Below are 25,428 nucleotides of genomic sequence, written 5' to 3'. Positions count from 1 at the left end.
AGGCTGCTGGGAGAGATTTCACTTTCTCTTCTTTGTTTGCACAGCTCCGGGGGCTCAGCTTTGGATCTGGCCCCGCCTCTGCGTGTAGGTCGCCGGAGGGCATCTGTTCTTCGCTCAGACACGTTGGGGTTAAAGAAGCCGCTGATTCGGGGCTCTGGCTCACTCAGGCCAGTGGGAGGGAGGGGTACGGAGTGCGGAGCGAGCCTGTGGTGGCAGAGGCCGGCATGACATTGCACCAGCCTGAGGCCCGCCGTGCGATCTCCCGGGGAAGTTGTCCGTGTATCCCGGGACCCTGGCAGTGGCGGGCTGCACAGCCTCCCGGGACGGGAGGTGTGGATTGACCTGTGCTCGCACACAGGCTTCTTGGTGGTGGCAACAGCAGCCTTAGCGTCTCATGCCCGTCTCTGGGGTCCGCGCTTTTAGCTGCGTCTCACGCCCGTCTTTGGAGCTCGTTTAAGCAGCGCTCTGAATCCCCTCTCCTCGTGCACCAGGAAAACAAAAAAGGCAAGAAAAAGTCTCTTGCCTCTTTGGCAGGTCCAGACTTTTCCTGGACTCCCTCCCGGCTAGCCGCAGTGCACTCGCCCCCTGCAGGCTGTGTTCACGCCACCAACCCCAGTCCTCCCCCTGCGCTCTGACTGAAGCCTGAGCCTCAGCTCCCAGCCCCGCCTGCCCCGGCAGGTGAGCAGACAAGCCTCTCGGGCTGGTGAGTGCCGGTTGGCACTGATCCTCTGTGAGGGAATCTCTCCACTTTGCCCCCCACACCCTTGTTGCTGTGCTCTCCCCCGCGGCTCCGAAGGCCCCCCGTCTGCCACCCGCAGTCTCCGCCCGCGAAGGGGCTTCCTAGTGTGTGGAAACCTTTCCTCCTTCACGGCTCCCTCCCACTGGTGCAGATCCCGTCCCTATTCTTTTGTCTCTGTTTATTCTTTTTTCTTTTGCCCTACCCAGGTACGTGGGGGGTTTCTTGCGTTTTTGGAGGTCTGAGGTCTTCTGCCAGTGTTAAGTAGGTGTCCTGTAGGAGTTGTTCCACGTGTAGATGTATTTCTGGTGTATCTGTGGGGAGGAAGGTGATCTCAGCCTCTTACTCTTCTCCCATCTTCCCCTTGTCCTAGTAGTTCTTTTTTTTTTTTTTTTTTTTTTTTTTTTGCGGGACGCGGGCCTCTCACTGCTGTGGCCTCTCCTGTTGCGGAGCACAGGCTCCAGACGTGCAGGCTCAGCGGCCATGGCTCACGGGCCCAGCCGCTCCGCGGCATGTTGGATCTTCCCAGACTGGGGCCTGAACTCGTGTCCCCTGCATCAGCAGGCGGACTCTCAACCACTGCGCCACCAGGGAAGCCCAGTAGTTGATTCTTAAAACAACTTAGAGCACTTTCATATTAAATGAAAGGCAAATAAGAGGCCAACATCATTTCCTATGTGTCAATCATATTCCACTCAAGGTGAAGGGTACTTCCCTGTCTCCTTCCTCTGAGCTTGACCCTTTGAAGTAACTCGGCCCAGGCATGTGGGCAGGAGTAACACTGTGTGATTTCTCAGCCGAGCCCTTTTGCTTTTGCCCAGGGTAAGCACATGTGGAAGAGAACCAAGCCCAATGTATAAAAAGGAACCTTGCCCGGTGGGAGCTGCCAATGCAGGAGAGTTTTTCAGCAGAGCCCAGATGAACTGACCCTGTAGCAACCTACAGATAGCTGAGAAGAAACACTTATTGCTGTATACTACTAAGATTTTGTGGTTCTTTGTTACATAACAATAGCTGACTGATACATTTTGTTTCAGTATTATAAAAAACGTTTTATCTTTTCTAGTGATAGAAAGCTAGAAATAACTCCACAAATGTGTGTCAGATAATGACACGATTTTATATAAATTGTTTTTTAATACCAATGACATTCAGGAATGGTAATTAACTTATATACAATATCACATACAATTAATAAAGCAAATTTGTATTTGTTGTGCCTTAAATTGCACTATAGGAAAGTAAATAATGTGTTCTCATTAAGTTAGTTGGTTATGATTTTAATAATTGAATGAAAGTCAATGAAATTGTGTGACTGGAAAATTCAACAAATACGTTCATAAGTATAAATATACTTTCAATAAATATAAAGTATATTTCTAGACAGATGTTAGACTTAATTACACATAACAACTACATTTTAACAACAGGAATATTTTATATAATCAACAGAATCAAAACATACAATTTGTTGAAAACCAAACAACATTTTTAGCAACTAGTACTTTCAAAAGGACTTGACAAATATGTTGATTATATGAAATTAAAGGCCATTAGGTTTACAAATGTTAAGAACTTTTCTCCTTCTACACTGAGTCCCCTCTAAGACAACAGAAAATTATATAAGTGAAACTATTTAAGAAAGAAAAGCTAAAAAAAATCTCATTGGGCTTCCCTGGTGGCGCAGTGGCTGAGAGTCCACCTGCCGACGCAGGGGACACGGGTTCGTGCCCTGGTCCGGGAAGATCCCACGTGCTGCAGAGCGGCTGGGCCTGTGAGCCATGGCCGCTGAGCCTGCGCGTCCAGAGCCTGTGCTCTGGCAACGGGAGAGGCCACAGCAGTGAGAGGCCTGCATACTGCAAAAAAAAAAAAAAAAAAAAACAAAAAAAACATTTATAACCACTTATTTTAAATGCTCTGTTGATAAAGTAACAAAACATAAGATCTCTTCTGTTACCTTTTAGCATCTATTACATGAAAATCTTTTAAAATCTCATTTTTTAATAAAAGACAATGGTCCATTTTAGAGAATAACAGAGCTAGACTGTATTGAGTAACATATTGTAAGATATCGTTCCGTAAGAATAAGGAGGGCATTCTCAACTGAAATTGGCTGATTTTAGTATAGAAATATGACTCATAATCTTTTATACACAATTTAAGACTATTAAATTGAATTAATGATTATATTTAGAGATGCATTTAAAATGCTCATTTAAAAATATTCTTGAAAATCTGTTAAGCACAAGATCTTCATAATTTCAACTTTAGTATGCTTCTGATATTTGGTAAATTACTAAGGACGTGAGTTACTTTCAACAGTTCCTATCTCTACTGAGTTCAAGAGAGTGCCCAGTCTCCATAAATAAAAAGTAAATAAAGGAAATGCATCAGAGAGTTGCAAAATAGTTTCATCATGCTTCTGAAGAAATTTCTTGATTTCTTGGTCCTCATGCCCCATTCTTGAAGCGTTGCCTTCTTCGGTTTCCTTCTGAAGAAGTTGTTCCAGAACGCAGAAAACAGAGAAAATATTTTCATAGCGTGTTACGTCGTAACTGGCTTGCACCTACAGATAAACAACAAACTAATGAGAACCTACTGTATAGCACAGGGAACTCTACTCAGTGCTCTGCAGTGACCTAAATGAGAAGGAAATCCAAAAAAGAGGGGATATATGTATAGCTGATTCACTTTGCTTTACAGTATAAACTAATACAATGTTGCACAATACTGTAAAGCAACTGTACTCCAATTTAAAAAACTCCTTTAAAAAAATATTGGTTGTAGCTCAGATCAGCAAAAGCCAAATAAAGAGATCAAATTTTTGAACAAAAAGTAAAATACTTGGCTTATTTAACACCTTCTATCTTCCCGTTCCTCTGATTGGAGTGGGGGGAGAGAGACCAAAAGAGAACATTTCCTCTTCCAATCTTGGTGAATGACTTTTTCTTCTCATGGTTTGCAAAGTTCTGAATCCTTTCTCTACGGTGCTGCTATAATTCGTTACTGAGATGAATCTGCGAATACTCGGCAGAGAGTCTAACACACAACAAATCTTGTGTGTTGAATTCAATGTTTCACCAAAGACTTCCAATACTCCTGTCAATGATAACAAAAGGCTCTTTGGCGGTAGGATTTTAGGAACATGTTTCGAAGTGTAACTCAGTCCTAAAGCAGTTAGGGTTATGACCTGTAAGCGACTAGATGTGATCTCATCCTGAGACTACACAAACTGGGGAAAAGGAGGATTAGATTGTGTGGAATCAGACAGATGGGCATGAGAAGAAATGCAGGTGTTTCTTGTAGAAATTATTTGGCCTAGATGGCTGAAAGTGAGAAAAATCAAAGCAAGGCCTAAAAAGTGCACAGTGGAAAGCAGAACATGAGGGGATACAGGAAGCATGTAAAGATATAAACTGGCTTTATCATTTGCTTATTAAGAAATATGTTGGAAACATTCCAACAAATTTATCCACTGTAATAACACATAAATGAAGAAACATTCTGTTAGAGCCCAGAGGAATTATCTTCAACAAGGTTATCTGATAAAAGAATAAAACATATACAGATAACTGATACTTTCTTTTTCTTGACTGAGGTATAATTGACATTACATTATATTAGTTTCATGTGTACGATGTAATGATTCAATATTTGTATATGCTGCAAAATGATCATCAAAGTAAGTCCATTTAAAATCCATCAGCCTACATAGTTACAAAATTTTTCTTGTGATATTTTAAGATTGACTCTCCTAGCCACTTTCAAACATGCAATACAGTATTATTAACTATAGTCATCATGTTGTATATTACATCCCCATGACTTACTCATTTTATAATGAAATCTACACCTTGTGACTCCCTTCACCCATTTTGCCCCCTACCCTCACCTCAGGCAACCCCCAATCTGTTTTCCATATCCAGGAGCTCAGTTGTTTATTTTTCAGTTTCATATATAAAAGAGATCACACAGTAATTATCTTTTACTATTTGACTTATCTCACTTAGCATAATGCCTCAAGGTCCATCCATGTGTTGCAAATGGAATGACTTCATTCTTTTTTACAGCTGAATAATAGTCCATTTTACATACACATATATATGTGTGTGTGTGTGTGTGTATATATATGTATATATGCATGTGTATATATACCCCACCTTTTCTTTATTCATCCATCGACAACATTTAGGTTGTTTCCATGTCTTGGCTATTTGGCTGTTGTAAATAATGCTGCAATGGACACAGGGGTGCAGTGCATATATCTTTTCTAACTAGTGTTTCAAATTAGTTAATACTAATAGAAGTGGAATTGTTGGATCATACAGTAGTTCTATTTTTAATTTTTTGAGGGATCTCCATACTGTTTTCCATAGTGGCTGCACCAGTTTTCATTCCCACCAGCAGGTGCACAAGGGTTCCCTTTTTCTCTACATCTTCACCATCATTTGTTATTTCTTGTCTTTTTGATAATAACCATCCTAACAGGTGTAAGGTGATAGCTCATTGTGGCTTTAATTTGCATTTCCCTGATGACTAGTGATGTTGGGAATCTTGTCATGTACCTATTGGCCATGTGTACATCTTCTTTGGAAAAATGTCTATTCAGCTCCTCTGCCCATTTTTTAATTGGATGGTTTTTTGCTATTGAGATATATGAGTTCTTTATATATTTTGGATATTAACCTCTTAACAGGTATATGATTTGCAAACATTTTCTCCCATTCAGTAGGTTGCCTTTTCATTTTGTTGACTTTCTTTGCTTTGCTGAAGCTTTTTAAAAGTTTGAAGTAGCCCCAGGTTGATTTTTGCTTTTGGTGTCAATCCAAAAAATAATTGCCAAGACCAATGTCAAGGCACTCACTGCCTATGTTTCTTCCAGGAGTTTTATGGGTGTAAAGCAGGCAGAGTATGTCTTGGTCCCTTTCCATTTGCTTGGAGAATCTCACTTTGGGCGTGTTTAGCTCTGCTTCCAGGTGGGCTGGGGTTCCCTGTAGTGTCCCATTTCTCTACGTTGTTTGGGACTTTGCTTTTACCAGAATTTATCTGTCTTGGGTTCCACCTTTATCCCAAATGCCTATTCTCATAATATTAATTGGATAAACTCTTTTGCTCCAAGATATTTACATCTCATAGAACATTAACTTGAAATGAACTCCTCCATTTAGAGACAGTATACATTTAACTTACACCCCTTAGCAGCCCTCCGGCTCACTGTGACTCAGATGGCATGTCTGTGGGGGAGGTCTTTCCTGTAGTTCCCGAATCTTATCACACTGGCGGCCACCTGCTCTGCCTAATCATATGTTCAGACACTTTCTGAAATAGTGCATAAGCTGAGTAAAAACTAAAATAAATGGAATTAAGATGACAGCTGATACCCTTCTACTATATTTTGGTGTAATTTTTACATTCTCACTGTCAAATTAGACTGAACAGCACCAGTGCTGGAAAATCCCCAACACAGATGAAACATACTCACCTGGAAAATGCCCACATGTTTTGCCTGAACACCTACCAGGAAGACTGAATGAAGCCCAGTACACAAGCATGATGGCTCTGTACATCCAATAGAAAGCTATCAATTTGTCTCTCTATCTGGGTCTTTCTGAACTGAAGGACCCCTGAGAGGCAGCTTCGATAGTCCCATGACTACTTCTTATACCTAATCCCATTTTATACAGTAGGGGACCTTCAGAAGAGGAAATACTTTCCTGGTAGGAAAATCACTATGTATTTTTGTAGGTCACTTTTAGAATTAAATATTTCTTATGATTATTTTTCTGTTTCTGAGTTGGGCTTGAGAAAGTCAAAGTATCCAAATATTTATTTAAATAGTAAAAAAAAAAATTTCTTTACATGCTGCAAAATTTTACTTCAAAACTTAGATTATGAAATTAAGGCTATAGACAAATGGTGCCAGTTTCCTAATTGTTGTTTCAGTTGGAATTCAGTCAGGGTTAACTTGATATTTTTATAAAGACTTATTATCCTTGAAGCAGACATATCTACTTGCTTACTCCATACCCACTTCTCCCTCATTTTTCATCAACAGAACCCCAGTTTTGTTCAGAATGACAACGGATCAACAAAAAATGTATATTTTCCAGTCTCTCTTAAGGCTAATTCTGGTCAAAGAAATGGAAATATAAGTAACTGGGTGGGGCTTCTGGGAAAGTGCTTTAATAGCAGGCAAAATCTGGTGGAATGCACTTTTGCCTTCTCTCTTCACCATTGGTCCTGCTTGGAAATACACATGTAATGCTTGGAGGTCCAGCAGCCTTGTTGTGAGCCTGAGGATGAAGGCTGCCCATGGATAAGTAGGAAGGGCCAGATTCTGGATGGCACTGTGCAGCTCAATATACCCACGCAGGATGGCTGTACCTTCCTGCACTGTGCTGGGGCTCCCTTCTTCCATTTTGGTCTTTTAAAATCGGAAGCTTGAGACTTGATCTGGGCAGGAAGGAAACTCTTAAGTTTCCTTTGTCTTGGAAAGGTGCTGCTTGCTGCTGTCTCTGACACAGAAGGGACAGAGATGGCTAAAGGGACAAAAACAGTCACACTCCTTGGCAGCTGGTCATGTAGCAAAAGGACTGTACATGTAAGGTGTGGCTTGCAGTTTGGATGCTTATATATAATGTTGAAAAATATGAAAATGTAAATAGTTCACTAAATTCAACACTTTGACAATTTAAGTGTGCTAACCAAGGGCATGCAGAAGTGCAGTCTGACTCTTTCAGAAATAAGCATGCTGCTATGGAAAGGGTAAAAAAAAAAAAACCACGACATTTTTCTTATTGCTCCAAATGTAAGAGATGAAGGAGAAAACTGTATCGTTAAAGGGCAGAAAACCAAGTCAAAGAGCATAGGTGCATGGCCTAAATGTTAAATTAAATGTTCACAGAATACAATATTGCCATTGGCTCAGTATCCCACATGCCAGATTTTATTAGACAGAAGCAATAAGTAAGCTACAATTAAAACAAGCAGTTTCTAAAAGAATGAATTCAGCACAATACTTCAAAGGAAAAGGTCAGTTGTCTACCTGATAATTAAGTGAAAAACTTACCCCTAAGTTTTAATAACTTAGCCTTTTTTATCTACTAGAAGGCGGTAGATTTCAGTCAAGGAGCTGAGGAGGATAAAAGTTAACTCTCTAGCAGCTGTTTACCAAGCAGCTTGCAGCTTCTGGAGCACACGAGAAGGTACTGAAAGAGCCCAGTGCGGTACTGCACGTGACCATGCTAGCAGCAGTGCCTGAGAACAGAGTAGGAGAACCACATGCATATTATATATCATCTATATAAAATATAAATCACACACACACACACACACAATCAATGAACTTAAGGTTACAACAGAACCCTGGCAACCTGGGTGCCAGACCCATACCGAGGGAGTATAAGGCAAAAGGCTGCTCAGAGCAGAGTGTGGTTAGCTAATTAGGGAAGATTTCCTAGGGATGAATCGTGGGCCAAGGCCCAAAGGGAGTGAGGGGTATAGATGGTGAATCTCCTCTTGATCAAAGTGTCAGGTCAAAAAGAATAAAAAGGAGTCAATGGATATTAATCCATTTTGCTTTAATAGATAATGGTATAGGTATCTGCCTAAAATGTTGCATCCTAGAGACTGGTTCTAAGAGGCTAATGTCTAATTTGTAGGTAACTTAGATGAAAAATCCTAAACTATTAAAATGACTAGCATTTAGGATCTTGATATTTTGCCATGTTTCCAGTGGGAAGTAGTTTAATCTTTCAGTATAAATCTGAAAGAGTTATACATAAAAATATCAATGAAAGGAATAGACATAACAGAATTTTTAAAAAATCTGTCATAATTAGCCTTGCTTAAAGATGATGGTTTTCTCATTAACCAATTTTACCTACTTTTCTCAAATCTGTTTCTTGAGGCTGAATATTAAGAACACAGCACAGGATCACAAATTTTCAAATAAGTATTATCTATTATCATTTATCATCATCGCCATCATTATGTTTTTACCCAAAGTGAAAAAGGTATCATCCCTATCCATAAGGTACTTTGAACCTAGAGGAAAGCTACTGGTATTATTCGAGTACTGTACTATGGTCAACTGTTGGGAGCGTTCCACGTTCACTGTGAACTGTTCCTGTAGAGATGTGTAAGAACCTGATGATGCACCTTCACCTACTTTCCTCTACCAAGAAAATCCTTCATGAATAGCAGTCATCTAGCAAATTCCTTTTTGCATAGAAGGGTGGTAACAAGGAACCTAAATGTGAGACGATTAAAGTCTTTCTGATATGAGAAGGCCCTGAAGTAGGTGTAGGTGTGGGTTAAACACGGCATCTTACAGGAAATAGGAAAAGGTCCAGTTAATTGACTAGTGTGAGATGAATCAACTTGTTCATCTATTCTAGTGGTAGGTTGGTAAAAATGACCTTCTAAGCAGTACGCCCTTTTGGTGACTAACTCAATAACATCACAGATTAAACCCCAAGTGCTTTAAATTTTATATTTGCACATTTCTCTGGGAAAATCTCCTGTGGTTTGACTCCAATTCATCCCTTTCTTGGTCATCAGAATAGCAGATTGTTGGACATAATAATAAGATAGATCCCACATCAATTTTAATTCTCAAATCTCTTTGTGTAAAGAACAGAGAGTTCCCAATATAGGGACAAAGCATTTCTTTGTTCTATGAGGTCCCCTGAGTCAACTTGAAGTAGCTTTACCCGGCATCCCCACTGCTTTCTTAGGATCTGCACCCTTAATTATGGGGTCATCAACCCCACTCAGAGAAACTTTTTCACTACTTTATACCACAATATTAAACATAGTCTCAGGCTGGAAATGCCTTTCAGGCATTTTGAGAAGCAAACAGATCATTTATTTGTCTGGACTTCCATCACAGTAGTTCTTGACAAAGCAGTACAAACCGGATGACTTTGTTATTATTATAAGAGTCTATTAAGTGAAAGAGCAGGGCTCACAGACTGGAATAAAAATAGCTGAATTCATTAAGGATGAACTTAGCTGCGAATACTTAGCACTTTATGACGTTATGTTTCTGCCTGCCTCACGCGCGCCTCCTCTCTTGCTTCAGTCCTGTTACAAGCACTGATTGGGTACCTGCACACGCCAGACCCCATGGTGAGTGCTAAGAACGCAGAGGTGAGTAGGACAGGATCCCTACCTGCAGGAGAGCTCCTCGTACGCCTCTAGGGAGACAAAGAAGTAGAAAATAATGGCAATGCAGAGTGCGTGCATGCTATCTGGGCTACAGAGGAACTCTAAAGATAGCTGAGTCACCTGTGTGAGACGACGCTGAAGGGCAGGAAACGAGTTAGTCGTGAATGATCACCCTGTAGGCTCAGCTCCTACTGGATGGGATGGCAGGATTCTTTTGCAGAGATGACTTGAAAGTTATCGTCAGCATAGGCCAACACCTGTTTGGCTTCCACCACAGGGCTCTCAGTCTCTGGTCGTTCAGTATGCACTGGGGCAAGGGAGCAGCAGAGAGCTTAAAGGGGGAGTTGGGGGGGTGTCAGCCTTCTCTGCAACAGCTCACTCGGCACAGACCCCACCTCTCAGCCTTCTTTAAGGCAGTGGAACCAGACCCATCTGACTGGCACATGCAGTCAAAGGCCAAGTCGGGCCTATATGTTAAGAAAATCTTACAGACTGTGTTTGGTTCCGTGAGGTCTATGGTTACTTTCATGCCTGACACTTATCTTCCTGAAGGAAGGCACGGAGAACAAGAGAAATGACGAAAGTATAATCTGTCATTATTATACCTTATAGCAGAGAGAATGCACTGCTTTCACTAAGTGAAGCCACCACCACCATGCAGTTCAGACACCGCGTGAGTAGAAGAGATCAGAGCTGGTGAAATGTCTGACATATATTAGAAACAGAGATCCACATGGCCGCTATTTATGGCAAACACAGGTCCAAATAGGCAGTGGGGATAAAATCAACAAGAAACTTTCCTCTTCAGGACTCTAAAGACTATCCAAGACAGCATCAAAACCTGCGCAACCAGGCAGAAGGCAGAAACCAGATTTGCTGGAGTAGAATCGATGACCACCCAGACTAAAAAAGAATCTAGAGGCTGCTTAGCTAAGCATTGATAAATGTGCCAAAGTAAGCAAGAAATGTAGATACATTTTTAAGAGCACTGGATCCAAAGCCTAAGATTAGTGACAACAGGGGGTGGACTCATAAGTGACCAGATCTTTTCCGATACTTTTGTTTGGAAACTGAAAGCTAACTTTGGCCTCACATCAATCTACTAATTATCTCCCAAAGCACAACTGAACGGGGTTGTATTTACAGAAATTAAAAGCCAACACATTTGTCCCTTTTTCTTCCTATTTTAAACATGTGTCACCACTGATTCAATGAAATCATTTTATCAGAACTTGCTTTCAAGGGCTAAGTGAAACTGCACAGCACCCAGGAAAGTCTGGAAACACAAAAGAGAAAAAACTGAATGTGTTCTCATGAACATTTATTGACATAGAGACTGTGTCTGTAGCAAAGTGAGTACTGCATTTCTTGTTCTTTTGTTCTTTTTTAAAAATCAACTGACCACCATTTCTCTTTTTTTAAAAATCAGATTTTTTGAGATATAATTGACATACAGTAAAATTTACCCTTTTTAAAGTGTTTGGTATCATGAATTTGATAACTTACTTTTAAGAACAAAGAAATGTCGTTAATAGAAATAATCTTTGAATAAAAGAAAAAGCAATCATGCTATAGCCATGTGATATTGTTTAACAACATTTTAAATGTTTTGCTAACTTCTAGTTGATTTATTAAAATATATATAAAACATTTAGTGTTTTTTTACTACTATATGAAATACTTCTATAACCATGATTATAATAACTATAATTTGTTACTTGAAGATACTCTAGAGAATTTTTTTAAAAGAAAAGATCCATATGCAATGCAGAAAGTTTAGGACAAGGCACTAGACTTCCAACTCTGAGACAGTTATCTGGTTTGACTATTTTCATTACCTTTGTGCTGAGAGGCTGCTGGGGAAACTTATCTGTTACAAAAGTGCTAAGTGGTTCTACAGAAAGCTTTGGTATGTTAGCGCTGGTGAAAGTCGCTACCTGATGACAAATGTAAAGAAAGGAATATAGAACCAGAGGACCTAACCTTCCGTGTCTCCTTCAAAGAACATCTCCTCAGTAACTACAGCCAACTGCATGCTGAGATGGAAATTATACAAAGATGACTAGAAGTATGGCTTCATATCCTTTAGGCATCACGGTTCAAGGTAAAATTACATATGGGAATAAGCATAATACAATGGGATGTATATTGTAAGAGTGTTCTTGTATTTGCATTGCTCCTGGATGAGTTACAGTCAAAAACATGAAGAATGCACTCAGCACATAATCTCAACGGAGAATGCTAAATGCCTCTGTTTTAAACTAGCAATGGCTTACAAGGAAAATTAAATACGTTATGGGGAATTAAGTTAACTTAAATGCACTGAAAATAAAACAAGTGGGAGAACAACTCAGTATACATATATTAATACACAGGTTATAAAAGTGTTTCTCATCTTTTTTAGATACATGTTGCAAAACGAAAATCAAGTATTCTGAGGAGTACCCACATTTGTAAGACAGATCAGTTAGTTTGCTTAACCAGCACTGTATGGACTTGGTTATATGCTTTATAAGCAATTATTTTCAGGAAAAAAAAAAACGTTCCCAAGTAAGTTGACTATCATTGGTTAATTTCAAAGAAATGTTTAAAATAAACACTGACCACATTTTAAATGTAACTGTATTTGTTTCTGAATTTTAGTCTGAAATTACAATAAATTTTACCTTTTTTAGAAACTAAACTATGCCGCTAACATTAGAAAAGTGATTGATTCTTTATTCAAACTTAACCCCAAAATGTAATATCTGGATCTGATATAAAAATGACATTAAAACTTTAAGATGATATATTTCACTAATACAACCAATAACCTCTCCAAATACTTCAAGAAAGTGGCTTCAGCACTGAAAAATGAATATTTCATTCAAAAACTTTTTCATACTCTAATTTTATAATGTAAGGAAATACAGCAGTTTCTTGTAAAATGTTCCACTTTGGGGGAATAAGAAGCCAACTTCTCCGGATGTCTAACTTCCAGACATCAGGTATCTTGGAATTTGCAGACCCTGAGACAGTGAAATGTCCACTAGGAGACAGTTCCTGCTGGACTGTGCATGTGACTCTGCAGGAGGGTCTCGGGTCCTCACTCAGATCCTCTCAACTCACTTCAGGGGCTCATTCTGAAGGTAACAAGGACAGAGGAGGAAGTCCTGCTAGAGGAAAGCAAAAGAAGTGAGAACTGACAGCAAGGGAAAAACTATAAAACTCAGACTGGGTCTCCTAGAATGGAAAAGGAGCTCTGTATGCTTGAATGTGCCTCCAAGGACATAACTAACAAACACTGCACAATTCAAAGCAGGTGATGGGTATGACAAATGTATAAATGAGGCTTGATTCATTCAGTTTAATAAATTGAATTTACTATGGCATTCCATTAAAATGTTAAAGTTTAAAAAGTATCTTATTCATGTGGGAAATTTTCTTATGCAGAATAGTTAATTTTTGTAGTGATTTTCGAAGACGTGATTTACCATCAAATAACGTTACTTATTTTAGCGTAACTAATATGTTACTGAGCATTATCCACAGAAAATTACTACAAAATAGTTTTTCTTGGCAAGTATACTAGAAAGTTTAGTAGCAGTGTCTTTTCAAAGATACACTGCGTTTTAAGAAAACTCAGAGAGGAGGCGGAGGGGAAAATGGCAGAAGAGTAAGACGCGGAGATCACCTTCCTCCCCACAGATACACCAGAAATACATCTACACGTGGAGCAACTCCTACAGAACACCTACTGAATGCTGGCAGAAGACCTCAGACTTCTCAAAAGGCAAGAAACTCCCCACGTCCCTGGATAGGGCAAAAGAAAAAACAACAGAGACAAAAGGATAGGGACGGGACCAGTGGGAGGGAGCTGTGAAGGAGGAAAGGTTTCCACACACTAGAAGCCCCTTCGCGGGTGCAGACTGCGGGTGGCGGAGGGGGAAGCTTCGGAGCCGCGTAGGAGAGCACAGCAACGGGGGTGGTCGGGGCAAAGCGGAGAGATTCCCGCACAGAGGATCGGTACCGACCAGCACTCACCAGCCCGAGAGGCTTGTCTGCGAGCTGAGGCTTGGGCTTCGGTCGCAGCGCAGGGAGAGGACTGGGGTTGGCGGCGTGAACACAGCCTGAAGGGGTTAGTGCGCCATGGCTAGCTGGGAGGGAGTCCAGGAAAAGGTCTGGAGCTGCCGAAGAGGTAAGAGACTTTTTCTTCCCTCTTTGTTTCCTGGTGCGCGAGGAGAGGGGATTAAGAGCGCTGCTTAAAGGAGCTCCAGAGACGGGCGTAAGCTGCAGCTAAAAGCACGGACCCCAGAGACGGGCGGGAGACGCTAAGGCTGCTGCTGCCGCCACCAAGGGGCCTGTGTGCGAGCACAGGTCACTGTCCACACCCCCCCTTCCGGGGAGCCTGTGCAGCCCGCCACTGCCAGGGTCCCGGGATCCAGGCACAACTCCCCCGGGGAAACGCACAGGGCGCCTCAGGCTGGTGCAATGTCACGATGGCCTCTGCTGCCGCACGCTCGCCCCGCACTCCGTGCTCCTCCCTCCCCCCGGCCTGAGTGAGCCAGAGCCCCCGAATCAGCGGCTCCTTTAACCCCGTCCTGTCTGAGCGAAGAACAGACGCCCTCTGGCGACCTAAACGCAGAGGCAGGGCCAAATCCAAAGCTGCGCCCCTGGGAGCTGTGCAAACAAAGAAGAGAAAGGGAAATCTCTCCCAGCAGCCTCAGGAGCAGCGGATTAAAGCTCCACAATCAACTTGATGTACCCTGCATCTGTGGAATACCTGAATAGACAATGAATCATCCCAAATTGAGGAGGTGGACTTTGAGAGCAAGATTTATGATTTTTTCCCCTTTTCCTCTTTTTGTGAGTGTGTATGTGTATACTTCTGTGTGAGATTTTGTATAGCTTTGCTTCCACCATTTGTCCTAGGGTTCTATCCGTTCATTTTTTTAAAAATTTTTTTAATTTTAATAACTATTTTATTTTACATTATCTTCTTTCTTTTTTCCTTCCTTCCCTCCTTCCTTCCTCCCACCGTCCCTCTCTCCCTCCCTCCTTTCTTTCCTTCCTCCTTCCTTCTTTCCTTCTTTTCCTCTTTCCCTCCCTCCCTTCCTCCCTCCCTCCCTTCCTCCCTCCCTCCCGTCCTCCCTCCCTGCCTTCCTTCCTTCTTCTTTCTTTCTACTTTTTCTCCCTTTTATTCTGAGCCGTGTGGATGAAAGGCTCTTGGTGCTCCAGCCAGGAGTCAGTGCTGTGCCTCTGAGGTGGGAGAGCCAACTTCAGGACACTGGTCAACAAGAGACCTCCCAGCTCCACATAATATCAACTGGCGAAAATCTCCCAGAGATCTCCATCTCAATGCCAGCACCCAGCTTCACTCAACGACCAGCAAGTTACAGTGCTGGACGCCCTAGGCCAAACAACTAGCAAGACAGGAACACAACCCCACCCATTAGCAGAGAGGCTGCCTAAAATCATAATAAGGCCACAGACACCAGAAAACACACCAACAGACGTGGACCTACCCACCAGAAAGACAAGATCCAGGCTTATCCACCAGAACACAGGCACTAGTCCCCTCCACCAGGAAGCCTACACAACCCACTGAACCAACTTTAGCCACGGGGGACAGACACCAAAAACAACGGGAACTACGAACCTGCAGCCTGCAAGAAGGAGAACCCAAACACAGTAAGATAAGCAAAATGAGAAGACAGAAAAACACACAGCAGATGAAGGAGCAAGATAAAAACCCACCAGACCTAACAAATGAAGAGGAAATAGGCTACCTGAAAATAGTCTACCTGAAAAAGAATTCAGAATAATGATAGTAAAGATGATCCAAAATCTAGGAAATAGAATAGACAAAATGCAAGAAACATTTAACAAGGACCTAGAAGAACTAAAGATGAAACAAACAATGATGAACAACACAATAAATGAAATGAAACATACTCTAGATGGGATTAATAGCAGAATAACTGAGGCAGAAGAACGGATAAGTGACCTGGAAGATAAAATAGTGGCAATAACTACTGCAGAGCAGAATAAAGAAAAAAGAATGAAAAGAACTGAGGACAGTCTCAGAGACTCTGGGACAACATTAAACGCACCAACATTCGAATTATAGGGGTTCCAGAAGAAGAAGAGAAAAAGAAAGGGACTGAGAAACTATTTGAAGAGATTATAGTTGAAAACTTCCCTAATATGGGAAAGGAAATAGTTAATCAAGTCCAGGAAGCACAAAGAGTCCCATACAGGATAAATCCAAGGAGAAATACGCCAAGACACATATTAATCAAACTGTCAAAAATTAAATACAAAGAAAGCATATTAAAAGCAGCAAGGGAAAAACAACAAACAACACACAAGGGAATCCCCATAAGGTTAACAGCTGATCTCTCAGCAGAAGCTCTGCAAGCCAGAAGGGAATAGCAGGACATACTGAAAGTGATGAAGGAGAAAAACCTGAAACCAAGATTACTCTACCCAGCAAGGATCTCATTCAGATTTGATGGAGAAATTAAAACCTTTACAGACAAGCAAAAGCTGAGAGAATTCAGCACCACCAAACCAGCTTTACAACAACTGCTAAAGGAACTTCTCTAGGCAAGAAACACAAGACAAGGAAAAGACCTACAATAACGAACCCAAAACAATTAAGAAAATGGAAATAGGAACATACATATCGATAATTACCTTAAATGTAAATGGACTAAATGCTCCCACCAAAAGACACAGATTGGCTAAATGGATACAAAAACAAGACCCATATATATGCTGTCTACAAGAGACCCACTTCAGACCTAGAGACACATATAGACTGAAAGTAAGGGGATGGAAAAAGATATTTCATGCAAATGGAAACCAAAAGAAAGCTGGAGTAGCAATTCTCATATCAGACAAAATAGACTTTAAAATAAAGACTATTACAAGAGACAAAGAAGGACACTATATAATGATCAAGGGATCGATCCAAGAAGAAGATGTAACAATTGTAAATAGTTATGCACCCAACATAGGAGCACCTCAATACATAAGGCAAATACTAACAGCCATAAAAGGGGAAATGGACAGTAACACATTCATAGTAGGGGACTTTAACACCCCACTTTCACCAATGGACAGATCATCCAAAATGAAATTAAATAAGGAAACACAAGCTTTAAATGATACATTAAACAAGATGGACTTAATTGATATTTATAGGACACTCCATCGAAAAACAACAGAATACACACTTTTCTCAAGTGCTCATGGAACATTCTCCAGGATAGATCATATCTTGGGTCACAAATCAAGCCTTGGTAAATTTAAGAAAATTGAAATCATATCAAGTATCTTTTCTGACCACAACGCCATGAGACTAGATATCAATTACAGGAAAAGATCTGTAAAAAATACAAACACATGGAGGCTAAACAATACACTACTTAATAACGAAGTGATCACCGAAGAAATCAAAGAGGAAATCAAAAAATACCTAGAAACAAATGACAATGGAGACACGACGACCCAAAACCTATGAGATGCAGCAAAAGCAGTTCTAAGAGGGAAGTTTATAGCAATACAAGCCCACCTTAAGAAACAGGAAACATCTTGCATAAACAACCTAACCTTGCACCTAAAGCAATTAGAGAAAGAAGAACAAAAATACCCCAAAGTTAGCAGAAGGAAAGAAATCATAAAAATCAGATCAGAAATAAATGAAAAAGAAATGAAGGAAACAATACCAAAGATCAATAAAAATAAAAGCTGGTTCTTTGAGAAGACAAAATACATAATCCATTAGCCAGACTCATCAAGAATAAAAGGGAGAAGACTCAAATCAATAGAATCAGAAATGAAAAAGAAGTAACAACTGACACTGCAGAAATACAAAAGATCATGAGAGATTACTACAAGTAACTCTATGCCAATAAAATGGACAACCTGGAAGAAATGGACAAATTCTTAGAAACGCACAACCTTCTTAGACTGAACCAGGAAGAAGTAGAAAATATGAACAGACCAATCACAAGCAATGAAATTGAAACTGTGATTAAAAATCTTCCAACAAACAAAAGCCCAGGACCAGATGGCTTCACAGGCGAATTCTATCAAACATTTAGAGACGAACTAACACCTATCCTTCTCAAACTCTTCCAAAATATAGCAGAGGGAGGAACACTCCCAAACTCATTCTATGAGGCCACCATCACCTTGATACCAAAACCACACAAGGATGTCACAAAGTCAGAAAACTACAGGCCAATATCACTGATGAACATAGATGCAAAAATCCTCAACAAAATACTAGCAAACAGAATCCAACAGCACATTAAAAAGATCATACAACATGATCAAGTGGGGTTTATTCCAGGAGTGCAAGGATTCTTCAATATACGCAAATCAATCAACATGATAAACCATATTAACAAATTGAAGGAGAAAAACCATATGATCATCTCAATAGATACAGAGAAAGCTTTTGACAAAATTCAACACCCATTTATGATAAAAACCCTGCAGAAAGTAGGCATACAGGGAACTTTCCTCAACATAATAAAGGCTATATATGACAAACCCACAGCCAACATCGTCATCAATGGTGAAAAACTGAAAGCATTTCCACTAAGATCAGGAACAAGACAAGGTTGCCAACTCTCATGACTCTTATTCAACATAGTTTTGGAAGTTTTAGCCACAGCAATCAGAGAAGAAAAGGAAATAAAAGAAATCCAAACGGAAAAGAAGAAGTAAAGCTGTCACTGTTTGCAGATGACATGATACTATACATAGAGAATCCTAAAGATACTACCAGAAAACTACTAGAGCTAATCAATGAATTTGGTAAAGTTGCAGGATACAAAATTAATGCACAGAAATCTCTTATATTCCTATACACTAATGATGAAAACTCTGAAAGTGAAATCAAGAAAACACTCCCATTTACCATTGCAACAAAAGGAGTAAAATATCTAGGAATAAACCTACCTATGGAGACAAAAGACCTGTATGCAGAAAATTATAAGACACTGATGAAAGAAATTAAAGATGATACAAATAGATGGAGAGATATACCATGTTCTTGGATTGGAAGAATCAACATTGTGAAAATGACTCTACTACCCAAAGCAATCTAAAGATTCAATGCAATCCCTACCAAACTACCACTGGCATTTTTCACAGAACTAGAACAAAAAATTTCACAATTTGTATGGAAACACAAAAGACCCTGAATAGCCAAAGCAATCTTAAGAAAAACGGAGCTGGAGGAATCAGGCTCCCTGACTTCAGGCTATACTACAAAGCTACAGTAATCAAGACAGTATGGTACTGGCACAAAAACAGAAAGATAGATCAATGGAACAGGATAGAAAGCCCAGAAACCCACGCACATATGGTCACCTTATCTTTGATAAAGGAGGCAGGAATGTACAGTGGAGAAAGGACAGCCTCTTCAATAAGTGGTGCTGGGAAAACTGGACAGGTACGTATAAAAGTATGAGATTAGATCACTGCCTAACAGCATACACAAAAATAAGCTCAAAATGGATTAAAGACCTAAATGTAAGGCCAGAAACTATCAAACTCTTAGAGGAAAACATAGGCAGAACACTCTATGACATAAATCACAGCAAGATCCTTTTTCACCCACCTCCTAGAGAAATGGAAATAAAAACAAAATTAAACGAATGGGACCTAATGAAATTTCAAAGCTTTTGCACAGCAAAGGAAACCATAATCAAGACGAAAAGACAACCCTCATAATGGGCGACAATATTTGCAAATGAAGCAACTGACAAAGGATTAATTTCCAAAATTTACAAGCAGCTCATTAAGCTCAATAACAAACAAACAAACAACCCAATCTAAAATTGGGCCGAAGACCTAAAGAGACATTTCTCCAAAGAAGATATACAGACTGCCAACAAACACATGAAAGAATGCTCAACATCATTAATCATTAGGGAAATGCAAATCAAAACTACAATGCAATATCTCACACCAGTTAGAATGGCCATCATCAAAAAATCTAGAAACAATAAATGCTGGAGAGGGTGTGGAGAAAAGGGAACACTCTTGCACTGCTGGTGGGAATGTGAATTGGTTCAGCCACTGTGGAGAACAGTATGGAGGTTCCTTAAAAAACTACAAATACAACTACCATATGACCCAGCAATCCCACTACTGGGCATATACCGTGAGAAAACCATAATTCAAAGAGTCATGTACTAAAATGTTCATTGCAGCTCTATTTACAATAGCCCGGAGCTGGAAACAACCTAAGTGTCCATCATCGGATGAATGGATAAAGAAGATGTGGCACATATATACAATGGAATATTACTCAGCCATAAAAAGAAACGAAATTGAGCTATTTGTAATGAGGTGGGTAGACCTAGCGTCTGTCATACAGAGTGAAGTAAGTCTGAAAGAGAAAGACAAATACCGTATGCTAACACATATATATGGAATTTCAGAAAAAAAAATGTCATGAAGAACCTAGGGGTAAGACAGGAATAAAGACAGAGATCTACTGGAGAACAGACTTGAGGATATGGGGAGGGGAAGGGTGAGCTCTGACAAAGCGAGAGAGAGGCATGCACATATATACACTACCAAACGTAAGGTAGATAGCTAGTGGGAAGTAGCCGCATAGGACAGGGATATCAGCTCGGTGCTTTGTGAGCGCCTGGAGGGGTGGGATAGGGAGGGTGGGAGGGAGGGAGACGCAAGAGGGAAGAGATATGGGAACATATGTATACATATAACTGATTCACTTTGTTATAAAGCAGAAACTAACACACCATTGTAAAGCAATTATACCCCAATAAAGATGTTAAAAAAAAAAAAAAGAAAACTCAGAGATACCGTATGCTAACTCATATATATGGAATCTAAAAATAAAAAAAAAAAAATGGCCATGAAGAACCTAGGGGCAAGTTGGGAATAAAGACAGAGATATATAGAATGGACTTGAGGACACGGGGAGGGGGAAGGGTAAGCTGGGACCAAGTGAGAGAGTGGCATGGACATATATACACTACCAAATATAAAATAGATAGCTAGTGGGAAGCAGCCGCATAGCACAGGGAGATCAGCTTGGTGCTTTGTGACCACCTAGAGGGGTGGGATAGGGAGGGTGGGAGGGAGGGAGATGCAAGAGGGAAGAGATATGGGAACTTATGTATATGTATAACTGATTCACTTTGTTATAAAGCAATACAAACCAATTACAATACAATAAAGCAATACAAAGCAATTGCAACCACTGTAAAGCAATTATAGTCCAATAAAGATGTTAAAAAAGAGAAAACTCAGAGAAAGAGTACCCAAACTATATACACAACTTATTTTAGAAAAATTGTGTGTGTATACACGTACACGCATACATATGTTTATATCTGTGTATACAATTGCATATAATTAATATGGACATAAATACTTATTTTAATGATTCATAAGTATGTATATAATATCTTTGCAGCAATAATGTTTTATATAGATAGTCTTCAAGGAATTACCTTGAAGGAAAAACATGCATAGGCTTCCATTAAATAAGAACTTTGGTTTAAAGGTATATTATTTTTCATAAAAGTGTAGGAAAAAAAGTTCAGTAAGCACATATTGTATAATGAAGCATTTGTCTGATCTCTGTCCTTGGAATATCCTGAGTGTCTTTGTTATTCATGGTGGGCCTTTGGCTCCTACTTGACATTATGCTAATGAGATGAGTCAGTATAGGGGTTGGTCACCTGCAACACCAGCCATGTAATCAAAAGATTGAGGCTTTGAGCCATCCTGACCTCTGGGGAGCTGGAGACTGAGTTCAATCATGTGGCCAATCATTCAATCAGTCACAGCTACATAAGAAAGTCCAGGAAAATGATGCTGAGTGGAACTTCCTGGTTGGTGAACACACTGATATACCTGGAGGGCACAGCACCCTGATTCCAGGAGGGGAGGGCACGTAAGTTCTATCCTTAGGACCCTCCCAGACCTCACACTGTGTGTCTCTTCATTAGGTTGATCCTGATCTGTATCTTTTATAATAAAATAAGTGTAATACTTTCCTGAGTTCTGTGAGTCATTCTGTTAAATTATCAAGCCCAAGGGGGGAGTAGGAACTCCCCCACATATGTAGCCAGTTGGTCAGAAGTGCAGACCCCTGAACCAGTGGCTGGCACTTGAAATGAGGGCAGTCTTGTTGGAGACTGTATACCCTGTGAAGTCTGCACTGAGTCCAGGTGGCTAAGCATCAGAACTGAACTGATCTGGAAGACACCAGTCTGTCTTGAAGTTGAGGCAAGTTACACGAAGGTATTCAAAAGATCTAAGAAGTCACAAGAATGTAAAATAAATTTCCCAAGATTTCTTCCTCATCTTTCACACTTGTTTTTACTGAGGTATAACATAGAATGGTATATTAGTTTCAGGTGTACAACATAATAATTCAATATCTGTATATATGTGAAATGGTCGCCACAATAAGTCTAGTTAACATCCATCACCACCATACAGTTAAAAATGTTTTTTTCTTCTGATGAGGACTTCTAAGATTTACTGTCTTAGCAATCTTCAAATATGCAATACAGTATTATTAACCATAGTTACCATGCTGTACATTACATCCTCATGACATGTATTTTATAACTAGAAGTCTGTACCTTTTGACCACCTTAACCAATTTCACCCATCCCCACCCCCCTGGCCTGCTGTATCTATGAGCCTGTTTTTTTGGTTTGCTTATTTTGTTACCATCCATCGCCACCCAGTTGACCCCCTTCACCCATTTTGCCCACTCCTAACTCCCTTCCCCTCTGATAACCACTAATCTGATCTCTGTTATCTATGACTTTGTTTTTTTTTGTTTTGTTCTTTTAGATTCCACACATGAGTGAAATCATACACATTTCACTTAATATAATACCTTCAAGGTCCATCCACGTTGTGGAATATGGCAGGGCTTCATTCTTTTTAATGGCTGAGTAGTATTCCATTGTATTCATATACCACATCTTTATCCATTCATCATCCACCAGTGAACACCTAGGTTGTTTCCATATCTTGGCTCTCATGAATAATGCCACAATGAACATTGGCATGCATGTATCTCTTTGAATTAGTGTTTTGTGTTCTTTGGATTAACACCCGGAAGTGGAATAACTGGGTCATTCTTTATTTTTCGAGGAATCTCCATACTGTTTTCCATTGTAGCTGTACCAATTTACAGTCCTTCCAAAATGTACAAGCATTCCTTTTGCTCCACAGCCTACCAACATTTGTAATTTCTTGTCTTTTTGATAATAGTCATTCTAACAAATGTGAGGTGATCTCACTGTAGTTTTGATTTGCATTTCCCTAATAATTGGTGATGTTGGGCATTTTTTTCATGTACCTGTTGGCCATGTGTATATCATCTTTGAAAAAAAAGTCTACTCAGATCCTTTCCGCATTTTTAATCAGATTTTTTTTGTTGTTGCTGTGTTGTGTAAATTCTATATATTTTGGATATTAACCCCTTAACAAATATGATTTGAAAATATTTGATTCAGTTGGTGGCCTTTTAATTTTAATCATGGTTTTCCTTCACTGTGCAGAAGCTTTTTAGTTTAATGGAATCTCATGTTTATTTTTGCCTTTATTTCCCTTACTTTTGGAGCTAGATTCACAACAACATCGCAAAGACCAATGTAAATGAGTTTCTGCCTATGTTTTCTTCTAGCAATTTTATGGTTTCTGGTCTTACATTCAAGTCTTTAATCCATTTTAATTTTTGTGTATAGTGTTAAGATAGTGGTCTAGCTTCATTCTTTCACATGTGGCTGTCCAGTTTTCCCAACAGCATTTACTGATGAGATTGTCCTTTCTCCACTGCATGTTCTTTGCTCTTCTGTTGTAAATTAATCATCCATACATGTGTGGGTTTATTTCTGGGCTCTCTATTCTGTTCCATTGATCTGTGTGTCTTTTTTGTTGCACCAGTACAATGCTGTTTTTATTACTATAGCGTTGTATTACAGTTTGAAAAACACGGAGTATTATTATCTCCAGCTTTGTTCTTTTTTCTCAAACTGTTTCACCTACTCAGGGTCTTTTGTGGTTCCATATGAATTTTAGGATTATTTGCACTAGTTCTGTGAAATATGCCATTGGAATTTTGATAGGGATTGCACTGAATCTGTATATTGCTTTGGGTAGTATGGGCAACATTTTAACAATATTAATTCTTCTAACCCAAGAACGTGGAATACCTTTCCATCTACTTGTGTCTTCTTCGCTTTCTTTCATTAGTATCTTATCATTTTCAGGATACAGTTCTTTCACCTCTTTGGTTAAATTTATTTCTAGGTATTTTATTCTATTTGATGCCATTATAAATGAGATTTTCTTAATTTCCCATTCTGATAGCTCATTATTAGTATATAAAAACAACATGATTTCTGTACATTGATTTCGTATCCTGTGACTTTCCTGAATTCATTTATTAGTTCTAACAGATTTTTTGGTGGAGTCCTTCAGGGTTTTCTGTACATGGTATCATGTCACCTACAAATAGTGGCAGTTTTACTTCTTCCTTTCTGATTTGGATGACATTTAATTATTTTTCTTACATAATGAGTGTAGCTAAGACTTCCAAAACCATATTGAACAAAAGTGATGAGTGGGCATCCTTGTCTTGTTTCTGATCTTAGAGGAAAAGCTTTCAGCCTTTCATCTTTGAGTATGATGTTAGCTATTGGTTTTTCATATATGGTCTTTATTTCGTTGAGGTCCATTCCCTCTATACCCAGTTTGTTGACAGTCGTTGTGATAAATGGATGTTGAATTTGATCATGTGCTTTTTCTGCGTCTAGTGAGATGATTTTTACTCTTCATTTTGTTAATTTGACGGAGCATGATGACTGCTTTGCAGACGTTGAACCATCCTCGTATCTCCGGAGTAAATTCCACCTGATCATGTTGTATGAGTCTTTTAATGTATTGTTGGATTCGGTTTGCTAATATTTTGTTGAGAATTTCTGCATCAGTGTTCATGAGGGATATTGGCCTGATATTGTTCTAACTAAGTGACAAGAATACAAGTAAATTTTGCAAAATTTTCACCTCATATTTCATACTCTAGTGACCTCACATGGTACTGTTTAATCAGGGGCCCCTTGCTGTTTAAAACCCTTTCACACCATCACTTAGATGTCTCTTCCTCCAGCTCAACATCTTTCAATTAGATCAAAACATGGCATAAGCAGTCCAAAAGGTAAATATTTATAACTAACAAAAGTAAATATTCCCACAATATTTATGTCTGCTTGTTGTTCTGCTTCTCTGGAGCTTTTCTGTTTTTCATCAATAATAAAATCTATGTCATTCTAAGGCACAGCTGCCCCACCAGAATAGCTTTTCTGGGATAGTGGAAGTACATCAAACAGTGTCTGTTCTCTTTGCTCTGGGTTTGCTCTAGACACTTTCAGGGTCCAAATATGGATTCTGGGTGATCGAATGTGAAGCCTCAACTACTCAGGGAAGAGCAGTCCTTAAAACAGACCCTGAGGCCC

At 39.7% G+C, this 25,428-nt stretch overlaps 1 protein-coding gene across 1 annotated transcript in view; it reads right to left on the bottom strand.

Annotated features, from left to right (window-relative positions):
- Positions 1–2,641: 2,641 nt before the first annotated feature.
- The window catches only part of MEI4 (meiotic double-stranded break formation protein 4), a 198,955-nt gene continuing 176,168 nt past the window's right edge, over positions 2,642–25,428 (bottom strand). Inside the window, exon 4 of the mRNA XM_089921754.1 lies at positions 2,642–3,302. Within this exon, the coding sequence (XP_089777880.1) occupies positions 3,033–3,302 (270 nt within the window). The 3' untranslated portion in view covers positions 2,642–3,032. The remainder of the gene's footprint in view (positions 3,303–25,428) is intronic.

Source organism: Delphinapterus leucas, chromosome 12, assembly GCF_059928025.1.
Source record: "Delphinapterus leucas isolate spDelLeu-1000000601 "Yukka" chromosome 12, BTC_Dleu_Yukka2, whole genome shotgun sequence".
Lineage (NCBI taxonomy): Eukaryota > Metazoa > Chordata > Mammalia > Artiodactyla > Monodontidae > Delphinapterus > Delphinapterus leucas.
Note: the sequence above shows the minus strand (reverse complement) of the source record. Positions and strands in the feature narration are given on the sequence as shown.